The sequence below is a fragment of the Zeus faber genome, assembly GCF_960531495.2.
Source record: "Zeus faber genome assembly, chromosome: 2".
Taxonomy (NCBI): domain Eukaryota; kingdom Metazoa; phylum Chordata; class Actinopteri; order Zeiformes; family Zeidae; genus Zeus; species Zeus faber.
This window is the reverse complement of record NC_137189.1, coordinates 36,249,065-36,262,978: the sequence shown is the minus strand read 5'-3', so window position 1 is coordinate 36,262,978 and position 13,914 is coordinate 36,249,065. Positions and strand designations below refer to the sequence as shown.

General features: G+C 48.4%; 1 protein-coding gene across 1 annotated transcript in view; it reads right to left on the bottom strand.

The window, feature by feature from the left end:
* Positions 1-893: 893 nt before the first annotated feature.
* Positions 894-13,914, bottom strand: part of rp1l1a (rp1 like 1a) — a gene marked incomplete at both ends in the record, with an annotated part of 13,803 nt that continues 782 nt past the window's right edge. The window contains 8 exons of the mRNA XM_080023909.1: positions 894-1,346; positions 3,634-4,049; positions 4,185-5,508; positions 6,928-7,836; positions 7,991-9,099; positions 11,593-13,035; positions 13,177-13,441; positions 13,905-13,914. The exon at positions 13,905-13,914 is cut by the window's right edge and continues 371 nt beyond it. Coding sequence (XP_079880035.1) covers positions 894-1,346; positions 3,634-4,049; positions 4,185-5,508; positions 6,928-7,836; positions 7,991-9,099; positions 11,593-13,035; positions 13,177-13,441; positions 13,905-13,914 — 5,929 coding nt within the window. The remainder of the gene's footprint in view (positions 1,347-3,633; positions 4,050-4,184; positions 5,509-6,927; positions 7,837-7,990; positions 9,100-11,592; positions 13,036-13,176; positions 13,442-13,904) is intronic.

Here is a 13,914-nt window from a genome sequence, read left to right as displayed (position 1 = left end):
ACGAATAAATAAACGCCCGCCTCAATTACAAACCGGATGAAAAACTAATCAGAGCTGCAGCGCTTTTCCGGTGCACAGCTCCATTCCAAAACAAAGCAAATAAAACAGTGTTTTTGTTGTCGATGTATTTCATTTACTCCATTTCCTACTGCTGCGTAGCACATCACTTCCTGGGGCCCTGCTCTGAGCACCTCCCAGCACTGCAAGCAGGAAATGGTGCGTTCAAGGCGAACTCGGAAAACCGTTATTCCATGGCACCCATACGATTCCATGGGAATCCATGGCACCCAGACGTTCGATTTAAAATTCATACTAGAACAGGATTAAATTTACTTATTAAATAGAGGGAATGAGATATTAAAGCCTGCCTCTAATACACGCCAGGCCTGGTACGCTCTGCAGTTGAGCCCCGAGCCTTGGCCCTGGTCACTATTTGAGGAAATACGGTATACCGTCCGGAAATACATATTTTCAAAATAGCTGTACGTTAAATACAATTTGCCTTTGCTATTAAAATACATGACATATTAAATATCATAGATAAATATGACGACTGGTGTAATACATATTAAATATGGTTGTTTAGTAAAATTTATTTTTTCAAGTTTACGGTTCAGACTTGCCGGACAAACATCACCGTTGCCGCCCTCCTACGCCTGGATCTACAGTTGAGTAATAAAGTGCTTTTAGTGTCTAGGCTTTTAGTCTCTTTTCTTGTGAAGGGGGTATAAATAAATAAATAGTCTCTAAAAAAATGTTTAACGGTTGGGTTTGAGGATTCGAGATGCCCCGACTTGAGGTGGCGGTACGACAGCCGTTGAGTTTGTGTTAGCACGTTAGCATCGATGCTAATGGAAATGTCCTGTCGCGGGAACCCGAATCCGAGAGTCCCGTCAAAAGTCAGCCAGGTCGACGTCGCTCTCTTTGGGCGTACGCCGCTTGACCCTGGCCGGAGAGCGGGACCTCCACTGCCCCCTGCCGGCGGCCCCTTCGTCGGCCGACGGGGCCGATTTCTTGGCCCCACCCCCGAGGCCCCCCAGCGGGACGGCAGGCCCCGTCTCTTCCATGGAGCCCGGCTGCGACTCCACCGACGCCCGTGTGTGCTGGCGGAGGAGGGGGGAGGTGGCGGCGGGTTCCTCCTCGACTCCGTCCTCCTGGTCGGGCTTGAGCGTCTCCACGGGCTCTTCCGTGACCTCCTCCACGTCCCCGTCTTTTCCGCTATCGTCCTCCTCCGCCTCCTCCCCTTCGCCAGTGACGCTGGTGTCGCTGCCGCGCTTGGTGTCCGTGTCCGACTCCTCGCCGTCGGCCTCCTCGCCTTCCGTCACGCACACCACGGGAGTCGCCGCCTGCTGGCGCGAAAGGTTTTTGGGAAAAACATCATGAGGAACTGAATCCAGTGTCCACTACGGTCATTTACAGGGGAACAATAAATGGAAAGTGTGGATTTTTGGGAAACAAAAGATCTAAATAATGAACTTTCTTCTCAGCCACGTGAGCTTCTTTAAAATCCCCAAACTTCTACAGTCAAATAAATGATATCGACATATATACATATATGCAATGAGCATAGAAAGTATATTCAGTTGATCATTTAAAAAAGTACCAAAAATATATATTGAAAAACATGACAAAATGACAAATGGGAAACAATATAGATATAAATAGATATGAGAAAATATAAGAACAAAATATGTTCTTATATTTTCTCACAGAAATATAATTAACATATATACACTTTATACATATAAAATGATAAATATAATATGTTTAGTGTATATATTTAAGTGTGTTTATAAGATGCTATTTTTCTTCTTTCAATTTTTATAAAGTTATTTATATGTATTTGTAATATTTTAATGTTAATTAAATATATTCTGTATTTTTATTATATGGGGAGTAAGCAGAAGGTTGCTGGTTCGATCCCAGGCTCCTCCTCGTAGCGTGCTGATGTGTCCTTGTGCAAGACACTTAACCCCCTAACTGCTCCCCGGGCGCCTCTACATGGCCGCCCAATGCTCCTAGATAGGGCAGATACTAGGATGGGTAAATGCAGAGAAACTGCGAATTTCCCCGTTGTGGGACTGATACAGGTAAGTAATAAAATAAAAATATATGTATCATATATACAGTAGTTTTTTGTTACTTTTTGAACATATGCACACATACATACATCTACACACACACACACAAACATATATATGTGTATATATACTGTATATATGTGTATAGATACATATACTGTACATATATACATATATCTGTATATATATATATATACACACACACACATATACATATATATACATATATACACATATTTACAGTATATATACACATATTTATATATATATATATATATATATATATATATATATATATATATACACATATGTACACACACACACACATACACACACAGACTCACACTCTCACACACACACACACACACACACACACACACACACACACACACACACACACACACACACACACACACACACACACACACACAGTATGTTCAGTAGGTAAGTAAACACTTGGTTTCAAAACAACAGACCACACCAGTGGAAGATGCCAAACTAAACAGCTTTGTTGAGTCTTCTTAACAGGATAAGGCTGTCCGTCTTTTTCCCACAGGCTTAGAATCAGCAGCTAGACTCCCTAAATAACACCTAGGATTCAATGGGTAAAGTACCCACAAATGTGCTGGGAATGTGCTTTACATAAGACATAAGTTTATGAAGATTTTTGGAAGTGGTTAACTACATTAAATAACGAGGTGAAACATAATAGTTACCGCTTTGAAATTCTACACTGACTGAAGTTACAATTTCAGGGAAGAACTAAACTAGATGCAAGTAAATAAAACAGGTGTTAAGGTAACAAACTAGGGCAAGTGTAATACATTTGCATACAGCATGTATCCTTAAATGTGCATATGTAATGCCTTAAAGCACCTCCATCACGTCCAAACAAAGAGATAGTATTTTGTAATAAAAGCACTCAAACCATTAACCCTGGATACAGAACTACTAAAATAAACGTTAATTTTCCTATTTTTGCTGTGGGTATTGGTATACGAATTGATAGGAGATATAACATATCACAGCCCAATATCACATATAATAACAAACATGGCAGATATTAAAGAATAATATTGACTTGATTTTCTGTTGTTTTGACATGATACGGTATCATGTTGTATGTCTTTTATATACTTCTCTTATAAAGTTCAAGCCTAACCCTAACCCTAACCCTAACCCTAACCCTAATTCTAACTGTAGTGAAATTGATTTGATTTTTCATCACTGTCACTGGCATCTGAGCATTCCTTTGTGAGCAGAAAAATACAAAAAAAAAACATTATAAATAATATAATTAAAGTTAAGTTATTTTGTTTGAAAGATCCCATATTCTACACTTTATTTAGCTGCCACTTTTTATGAAACAGCCAATATATTTGCGTTATGCACATGCAACAAGTGCAGCGCAGCAGCGATATGGATGATCCTTGACAAAAAAGTACGGCGCCCTGAGGTTAAACATAAATATCCCCACAAGCGCAAGTGAGGAAAAACAAAACGGATTACCACTTGAAATCAACTTTCTTTACGTAATCAAACTCGCCGTCACCTGCGGGGAGGCTGTTTCCTCTGCTGACCCCTCGCCTTCCTGTGTCCTGCCATCCTCCCCTTCCCTGCCGTCATTCTCTCCGTCATCGTCCTCCTCCTCCTCCTCTTCGTCTTCGGCCTCACCCGAAGCCCCGGCGTCCCCCCCGGCGCCCTGTCCGTCCTCCCCGCCCCCCCCTTCTGCGTCCCCGGGCGCCTCCTCCCCCTCTTCCTCCTCTCCGCTCTCCCACTCGGAAGTCTCCCCCTCTTGTGCCGCCTTGACTTCGGACACCGCGCACTCGCCGCTCTCCTCCTTCTCCCGCCCTCCGTCCACGTCGCCCTCCGCCTCTTCGCTCCCCTCCCCCTCGTCTCCCCCGGTCTCATCGTCCTCTTTCGCTGTCTCCCCCTCCTCCCCACTGGTGTTCTCGGCTCCCTCATCGTCTGCCATCTCTTCCCCTCCCACTTCCTCTGCCTCGTCGCTTGCCTCCTCCTCCTCTTTCCCGGCGGCCTGGCACTGGCATACTCCCTCCTCCTCTTCTTCCTCCTCCTCCTCCTTGTCCTCCTCCACCTCCTCACCCCCGTCTTCTGCTTGGCTCTCCCCTCCTTGTCCTCCCTCGCCTGCAGACTCTTCCTTCTCTGACCCATCCTTCTCAACGTCTTCTTTGTTCTCTTCCTCCCCCTCCTCTGTCTCCCCCACTGTCTCCCCCCCTGTTTCAGTCTCCTCACTGTCTCCCCCTGTCTCCCCCTCTGCTTCAGCCTCCTCAGTGTCTCCCCCTGTCTCCCCCTCTGCTTCAGCCTCCTCAGTGTCTCCTCCTGTCTCCCCCTCTGCTTCAACCTCCTCAGTGTCTCCTCCTGTCTCTCCCTCTGCTTCAACCTCCTCAGTGTCTCCCCCTGTCTCCCCCTCTGCTTCAGCCTCCTCACTGTCTCCCCCTGTCTCCCCCTCTGCTTCAGCCTCCTCACTGTCTCCCCCTGTCTCCCCCTCTGCTTCAGCCTCCTCAGTGTCTCCTCCTGTCTCCCCCTCTGCTTCAACCTCCTCAGTGTCTCCCCCTGTCTCCCCCTCTGCTTCAGCCTCCTCAGCGTTTCCCCCTGTCTCCCCCTCTGCTTCAGCCTCCTCAGTGTCTCCCCCTGTCTCCCCCTCTGCTTCAGCCTCCTCAGTGTCTCCCCCTGTCTCCCCCTCTGCTTCAGCCTCCTCAGCGTCTCCCCCTGTCTCCCCCTCTGCTTCAGCCTCCTCAGTGTCTCCCCCTGTCTCCCCCTCTGCTTCAGCCTCCTCAGTGTCTCCCCCTGTCTCCCCCTCTGCTTCAGCCTCCTCAGTGTCTCCCCCTGTCTCCCCCTCTGCTTCAGCCTCCTCAGCGTCTCCCCCTGTCTCCCCCTCTGCTTCAGCCTCCTCAGCGTCTCCCCCTGTCTCCCCCTCTGCTTCAGCCTCCTCAGTGTCTCCCCCTGCTTCAACCTCTTCTTCCTCCTCTCCCGGTTCGTCCTCCTCTGGGATCGTCTCCTCTAGAACCACATCAGGTACAATATCCTCTTTTGTCTCCTCCTCCTCCTCCTCCTCCTCCTCATCTTCTTCCTCCTCTTCGGGCAGCACCTCCAAATTCCTCGCCTCTTCCTGGGAGTCACCGCTGTTGGCCTCACCCGTTGGGGGCCTATCCACCGGAGGCAGTGGGGGCTGGGGCTGGGGCTCCGGATCCTTCTTCAGCTGGAGAATCTTGAGCAGGTCAAACTCCATCATCTGCGGGGCGGCAGACGCAGCCGGCTGCACCCTGGCCGGCCGCGTGGCCATTTTCTTGCGCACGCAGGCGTCGCAGGGGCAGTACTCGTCGTCGCTGCGCTGGTCGCTGTAATCCGCCGTCGTCTCGCCATCACTGAGGGAGTCGCCGGTCTTCACGGACTGGTTCTTCATGACCTGGAGGTGTACAAAGCTCTGTTTCGTTATCTATTCAAGACAGGTATGATTCCTGACATTTTGTCAGGAACCATACCTTCAAAGGTGTTTTGCCAAAGAGGACTGGAGAGGGGACCTTATACCTTCGTATTCATACATGGAAAATGAACGCGATCATCCATGCTTGAATTTCAACATATGTGACCCACCCACTTAAGGGTCACATTTTGAAATTTGACATTTTTGTTCTTTCACATTATATGAAAGTGTAGAATGGGAGCTTCAAAACAAGGTATCACTTGTGGGAATCAAGCAAATCATTTGGAAGCTATGACTTATTAAAGACTGAGGTTTTGCAAACAGAAGTTTTGAGATTTCAGGCTTTAAATTTTTAGAAGAATTTCCAGATTTTGAAGAACAAAAAACTCATTTATAAACACAACTAGGGCTTTATATGGCAACATTTGTGTAGTGTTGTACTCCTTCAATGAGATAATGTTGAATGCAATTTTCTGAAATAATATTAGAATCATTAATTTATAAAAAAAATTGGACAATGCATAATTCAAGTCAATACTTAAGATTTTAGTTTAAGGTAAATGTTTTCATTCTAAGTTCATGCACACTATAGTAGCATGACTACTCTATTATTCTGTGAATTCTAAGCATTCCCATTTCCTGTATTTATTATATTATGACAATGATCTTTTTTAGGAAAATTACACATTTCAGTTTTCAGCGCATGAAAACCTTTCAACTGGGGACAGCAATTCCCAGAATGCAATTGCCACCCGCTGCCTCCAGCTGACAGTTTCACGATATATATTTATATTTATTATATATTTCACTTCCCATAATCCATAACATAGAGATTATATGTTTTTACAGATAAGTGAAATTTCTTGCTTCTGGTGTTTATTTGTTGTTGCGTTAAAATATTGGAAATTACGTGAGCTCTTCTTCCTCGTGTCCTCTGAGGCGCCGTCAGCAGCGTCAGTGAAACAGTTTTTTATTACACGAAGAAGACCCGCTGTTGTCCGGGTTAATTTATAACGTTATTTTATCAAAATTGTTTCACATTCTGAATTGACACCACACGGAATATGGAAGGACTATAATGAGCTGCATGTTTGCACCAAAGGGAACACTGTTTTGCGAGTTCAGTGAGTTGGTGAGTTTTTTCCCTGTGAAACGCTTGTGGATCAGGTAACCTTGACCTTGTAATGTTTATGTAATATTTAGAAATCAAACTCAGTTTTGAAAACACATTGGGGAACAACTTGAGGAATATAAATCTGCCATGATCTAATTTCTGACAAAAAAATAAATTTCCGATGTTTTTTCACGTCTAGCCAAAAGTAGACTGCCTAGAAATGCATCGGGTTAGCATGTGGTGGGTCACATATTCCAATACAGATACGTTGACAATATGTTTTATACCGCTAACATCCGACGCCTCCTCTCCGTCATGGTCGACTCCATGGACAGGTGCCCGTCTTGCGGTGGTCTCGGTGACCTCCCTCCTCTCCCGGCGCGCCCCCGGATCTTCCTGAGCTCGCAGTCTATGCTGCTCTGGATGCGCCTGCTCACTTCGTCCCTCAGCTCCGAGATCATGGTGTCCAACACCACATTGTCATCCAGGTCCCAACGCACCTTGAACTCTGCCATGGCGTCCACGTAGTGACTCATGAACTGCTTCTCCAGCTTCTTCAGCAGGTGGAGGACCCACAGAGGGTCTGGGTCCTGGGACGCCCGCTTGGTGAGCGATGCACGCAGGATGGTGGGGGGCGTACCTGAGCCGGAGTCCTCTGGCGTCTCCTGCTCATTGTCCGTGGGGGATTTAGAGCTGCCGTTGGCGAAGCTCTTGTCCGACGAAGAGGTGGCTTCAGTGGCTTTTGGGCTGTCCGGACACCGGAGGGTCTCCCTATTCTTTGGCGACCAAGGGGTCTTGGTCTGTTCTTCTTCAGCTTCATCCTTCCCCATTGAATCCACCTCCTCCCCTGAACGTTCTTCTTTTTCCCCGACCCCCGGCAGTTTCTGCAGAGCGTCATCTCCGCCGCCGTTACCGTTTTCCTTTCCCGATCCACCCGAGCCACTGCTCATATCCACACCGGATGAGGATCTTGGAGGACTGACCTGGTCTTTGACCACCCCTGCTTCCTGTGCATTCTTGGGTTCAGCGAGCCAGAGGGACTGAAAGATGCACATGATTTCATTGAAGCGCTGGTTGCGGTCCTTGTGCAGGTCACATGTGGGGTTCGGTGCAGGCTCGATGAGCTGGAGTTGGGCAAGACAGTCCAGCAGCCCCTTGGCCGAGGCACCAAGCCTGCGGCCATACACTGGAGACATCTATGGGAAACAGGGAGGATTAGTCAAAACACTGTTTGGATTGTATTTGGATATGTTAAACTGGACAAGCTGGTTCCGGTGAATGTGAACAGATACAGACAAACAAGCCGACAGATGCACGGATATATTTATGATTTTAGTTACACTGACTTACCTCTGGTAAGCTGTGACATCGACCTAGGGACGGGCTCAGCAAAACCTTCATCACTGCGACCGATGAATTGCGTTTCCGAGACTCACTGCTGAAGTTCAGGGGGTCCGGGTGTGAGGATGTGACCCCAGCAGCTTGGGGGGTGGGGTCTGACTCCACGTCTTTGGCATCACCAATGTCAGCTCGTTCCTCTTTCTCTGTCCCTCCATTTTTGTCCTTATCTTCTTCCTCCATTTGCTCTGTCTCTGCCTCCTTCCCATTCCCATCTGCAGGATTCTCTTCTTCCCCCTCCACCACCTTCTCCTCCTCTCCTCCTATGCTCAAAAAGTCCCCCACTGAGAGCATGCACCCGTCAGCCGGAATGCTCATCAGCCAATCGCTGACAACCTCGTTTGGGGACGCGTTGGGCAGGAAGGCAGGAGTCAGCTTTGGTTCCACCTCTTCCTCCTTCTGTTTCCTGTGTCTGTGGCACCTCTGGCTCTTCTCACTCCTGGTCTTAGCACTGATGGCGCTGCCTTTGGACTGTTGGCTAAGAGGGCGAGCGGTAGCCATGGTCTCTTTCAGCAGGTCCGGGGCAGAAAGAGACTGAGAGAGAGTGCTCTTGCTGGAGTTGTCTACCTTAATGATTGGTTGTGTAGAGTTGTTTAAGGGGCAGAGTTTTTCATGTGTCATGCTCTTCTTAGACTTGGACGTCTTGACTGATGATTTGATAGTGCCACTGTCACTTAACTTGTCAGCTTTGCTCTTGTGACCTTCTACCTCCAAGTTTGAAGAGGTCCGATTTGATGTTTCCTCCTCCCTCTCCTCCTTCAAGGCTTTCGGATTTGTACTCGAGCAAGCAGATGCTGCAGACTGAGGCCTTTCTGCGCTAACACAGAGATTTTCATCCATGATGTCCTCTTTCCCGCAGGCTGACTCACCATTTGTGGGATTAGGGCTTACTCTGACAGGGGTCTTGCTTCGAACTTTAGCACTCGATGATGACAACGCAGATGAGGTCCTGTTGTCAGAGGGTGTCAGGTGACCTGTGTTGCTGGCGGCTCTTTTAGCTGAGGGAGACTTGCGTATTTCCACTTCATTATCATTTCCCATTGGAGTTGATGCTTTGACACCTTTACAGGAGGATTTATGAGACTTACAACTTCTAGAAGACAGATTGCTTCTTGATGAGGATGACCTATGCGGTCCCCCTTTCTCACATTCTTCACTCCCCCCGGATGTCTCAATTGTAGGGATATTAGCTGGTTTAGAACCTGGACACAGTGGGCTTCTACTACCATTACAGATGGGCTTATGAGGCAATGCAGACTCTACCAAGGCTTGGGATTCAGTAATGTTTTCCACCTCCACAGCAGACTGTGCTGTCATTTTTTGATTACTGGGAGTCTTGACTCTACTCTTACCGGAAACATTGGTGTGAGAGGAGATGTGGGACTTCACACTATCCGACTCACCAGTTTCCTGGTCTTGGTCCTCAGGCAAACCAAGAGAGATCGACCATGAGGAGGCTCGACTTAGAGGTAGCTCGGTGTCAACTGACTCTTTCCTCAACCTTTTGGACTTGGATGATCGGACACTGGATGCCCGCTCATTGGTCTCCGACTCCTCCACCACCAATCCAAGGTCAGTTAACAGCTGTTTGGTAGGTGATTGGGTAGTGCCGGAAGAAGCCGGAGCTTTTGGTGACCTCGATTGTTTTGGTGAAGGGGACCGCGAAGAGGGTGTTTTGCTGGAGGAGAGTGTTAGACCCAACTTGGACACCTCAGACAAAGAGCTCTTTGATCTCCCAGGGCCATTTACAGTGGCAGTGTGGGCTATTATTGTGGAGGCAGTTTTAGAAGATATTGTACTTGGTGTGCTTTCATCAGCCTCCTCATCCTCTTTATCTACCTCCTCTGTTTCAACCACAGGGATGTCACATGTGTCATTGCAAATTAACTTTGAAGCTGATGCATCATATTTCTCAGATGGAACAGATACAGCGCACACTTCATCTTCATCAGTCACTTCTGGTGTCTGTATTGTGAAAACATCAGGTCCTTTAGGACGAGGTCTAAGTCTTTTTGAACACTTTGAACATTGAGACCTGCTTGACTTGGCTGAAGATTTTGATTTGGCGGACATGGTACTCACTGCTCTCTCATCTGCTCCTAGTGACAGAGGGCTGGTTGGTTGATCTTCTGGTGGCTCATCCTCAGCAACTTGCTCTATTTTATGGTCTTCTTCTCCATTGGTCTCAATAGCAAAAGTAGAATTAGGATCTTGAAGATGAGCAGCTCCACTGCACTTGGATCTGTGAGACTTTGAGGACTTTGCTGAGGTGTTTGATTTCCCTGACATGGCACTAGGGGTTCTCCCTTCACATTCCATCTCTTTCTCAGCTGTATCACTAGTTGAAGAGGCTGCTGTCAAAATCACACATTTTGATTTGTGAGATGTTACAGACAAGTTTGAACTTGTTGATTTAGCAGACAAGGCGCTGGCTGATCTTTCTGCTCTTTGGTCACAATCGCCCGTATTCTTCCAGACTCCCTCTCCTTCCTGCTCGCCTTCATCCCCTCCACCTCTACTGTTTGGGTCCTTAACAGACACATTGGATTGAGCCGATTTTGCGGACATTGAACTTGCGACCCTCTCTGTTCCTTCTTCGGCAACCTCCATCTTGGGAGAAAGTGCGCTCTCTGAAGCTTTGAAGGATTTGCTAGAGTTTGTAGACAGATTTGATTTTGCAGACATGACGCTTGCTGCTCTCTCCTTTATCTCCTGGCCCTGCTGCAGCTTTTCTTTTTTATCTCCAACTATTGAATCTATAACTGGGCCATCATCTGCAGTCATGTCTGGAGACACTACTTTTGCACAATGACTACAGTGTGACCTATGGGATGTAGTGGACCTCGCTGAAGCTTTTGACTTTGCAGATGCCGCTGACTTGGCAGACAAGCCGCTGTTGGGTCTCGTGTCCTTTTCCTGTGGCTCTTCTTCGCCTTCTTCAGCATCTCCTTTTGTTGTTTTGCTGTCAGGAGTAGCAGCTGTTTGACTGCAATTGGACTTGTCAGACTTGGTTGAAAGATTAGACCTTGCCGAGCAAGCAGACAGTGCACTTGCACGGTGTTCCTCGGTGTCATCAGCAATTTCAGAGTCATGAGAAACTGCCCTCCCTGAAACTTTGCTTGACTTATGGGATTTAATAGATTTGGAAGACAGGTTGGTCTTGGCTGACAGGGCACTGGTGCTTCTCTTCTCATCCATTGCAGCTTTCTCACACTCTACATCTTGAGATCTGCGAGACCTGTGGCTTGTAGCTGAGGCAGTGAGAGATGCCACCACTTCTCGGTCTGCAGAGCTGGAGCGCTTTGGTCGGTTGGATGCCTGGGAAAATGCACTGGCTGCTCTGCCCTCAAATACATTGGATATTGTAGAGGAGCAGTCATTTTGGGTGAGGTTGGACTTGTTTGATCGTGTTGAGATTGCTGTAACATGAGAGCCTGCATCAGACACACAGCTTGGAGCTCGTTCATCCTCCCTGCAGTCATCCGCATTCTCTTGGTTTGGCAGAGGATGATGTGAGCTCTGTGATGCTCTGCTACTACAACCCCCTGCCTTACCGTTGGAGGTGGCTGAAGTGCAGGACCCGGGTGTGGTCCCCCGCTTGCAACCCCCGCATCGAATACACATGCTCGAGGCCCTGGACTGGCCACCGCCTGCTGAGAGGCTACTCACAGCCTTCTCCTTAATTTCTTCATCTTCATCATCAGCTGTCCCCTCTTCCTCTGGATTAGGGGTTTTGGTTTTAGTGGACTTATAAGTGGCTTGGCTCAATTTGGAGCTGGAGCTGGCAGCCCGGTCTATCTCCTCACCCATGGCCACTGAATGTGGAGTGGCAGCCTGACAGTGATATGAAGAGGCCTTGCTCCCGTTCTCTTCCCTTTCTGGTTGAGAACAAGGCGCTGGGCTGGTGGAGGTTGACCTGCCGTTCTTCCTGGGTCTGGAGGAATGGGCGGAGCAGTTTGAAAGGTTGCTCGCTGGGTGAGGTGTGAGGAGAGTCTGGGAGGCCGGGCACATTGATGGCTCGCACTGGCAGCACCGTGAGACGCTTGGGATCAGATCGTCATCCTCTTCATCTTGGTCCTCCTTCAGTGCTTGGAGAATGCGTGAGGAGTTGCTGATGGTGGACTGTGGACGATCCTCCCCGTCTGACAACATCAGCTCTTCTTGGGGCGTATCGCCTTCATTGTCTTCCCCTGACCTCGTATCGTGGGGCCGTCTGATACAATCGGTGGTGGTCACACCCATGCTGCTGCAGCACCGGCTGATGGTGCATACTTCCACCCTGTCTTCACCCTGCTCCACCTCCACCCTGCTCTGCACCTCCTCCGTCACGCACAGCTCCTCCTGCACCACCTGGCCCTGCTCCGAACCAGAGCCTTCCCCGGACTTTGAGAGTCTCGCTCGCCTGCACACCACCCTCCGTGAGTGACAGGAGGAGGAGGAGCTGGAGGAGTGCGTGTGTCGCACTCTGGTGTGGGTGTGTCTGAATGCATCGGTGGGAGGGACCGGAGGCCGTTTGTGGCTGTGTGCAGGGTTCTCCCACAGGTCGTAATGCTGCTCCCGTCTTTGGTAGCAGCAGGGGCAGTGGTTATCCTCCAGGGAGCGCTGTATGTGCTGGCCGGCATATCCATTGGCACCCTCTGGGTCGCAGGGGACAGAGTCAGGTTCCGAGCAGCTCTCTGACTGGCCTGGCTGCAGGTAGCGGGGCTGGGCATCCCTCGAAGGGCAGCATTCGTTGTTCAGGCAGCCAGACTTTTTGATCTGCGTCGACCACTGCAGGGACTCATCATTGAGGAGGCGGAAGCGCACTTTCATTTCCACTGACAAGCTGCCGTCCTTGTTAACCAAGACACGCTTCTCAATGTCGTCGTTGATGATGGCGGGCCTCGCCTGAGAGTTGGGGTAGGACTTGTCTGAGGACAGCGAGAAACGAGTCGAGCGGGTTGAGGAATCGGAGCGCGGGTGAATGATGCTCTTTTTGGTTTCTAGGCCAAAATTCACTGCAAGAAAGTTGCAGCAAAGCAAGAAAATTAACTCATACATTTCAAAATTTATTTTACCTTTAATTTTAATTGTAGATTCACTGCACCTATTTAATCGATGGGCAAACACGTTTCTCAGCCTTACTCATAACTACCTACCGTTTTTCTTGCTTTCAGGGCCCTCACTGTACTCACTCGCCCTGGAGCGGGCCCGATAAGGGGGAGACCGGAATCCCTGTGTGGCTGGGGAACGGGCCCCATTCCCAGGGGTCCTAGGGCCCAGACCAGGGGACCTGGTGCCCAAACCGGGAAGTTTCTCCTCTGAGCTCTTCCTGATGAAGTCCACGAGCAAGGGACTGAAAGCCTCACGACCGACACACACCAACACCCCCGTGCACGTCATCAAGCTCTGCACATTGTCGATCTGGCAACACACAGACACAAACACACCTCTTAACAGTTTAACACAATTATTTTGTCATGTGTGTCGTAAGGATTAAAACTTTATAATTTTACTTGCCCGCAAGAGGGAGTTATGTAATGAATTAGGAATGAAAATGACAACAATGGAAAACTCATTAGATGCTACATACTAAAATCACCTTGTGCAGGTGAATATGCTTGTATTCCTTAAAGTAGAACACCTCATATTAAAGCACAAAAATGCTGTTTAGATTTGTGCTTTGCAGTCATGGCAGAAACAAACGGCCTGGTATTGGCATGCCACTCTTGTCTCGCACTCTTAATAGTTATTTTAGATTGTGTTATGTTTGTTATGTTATGTTCCTTAAAATATTATAGATCTATGACTGGTTTTATGCCCTGTAAATGAAACTGCACGGAACCAAACAGCAGATGAAGACATCGAGGGCCAGACCAAGCCTCACCTTGCGCCCC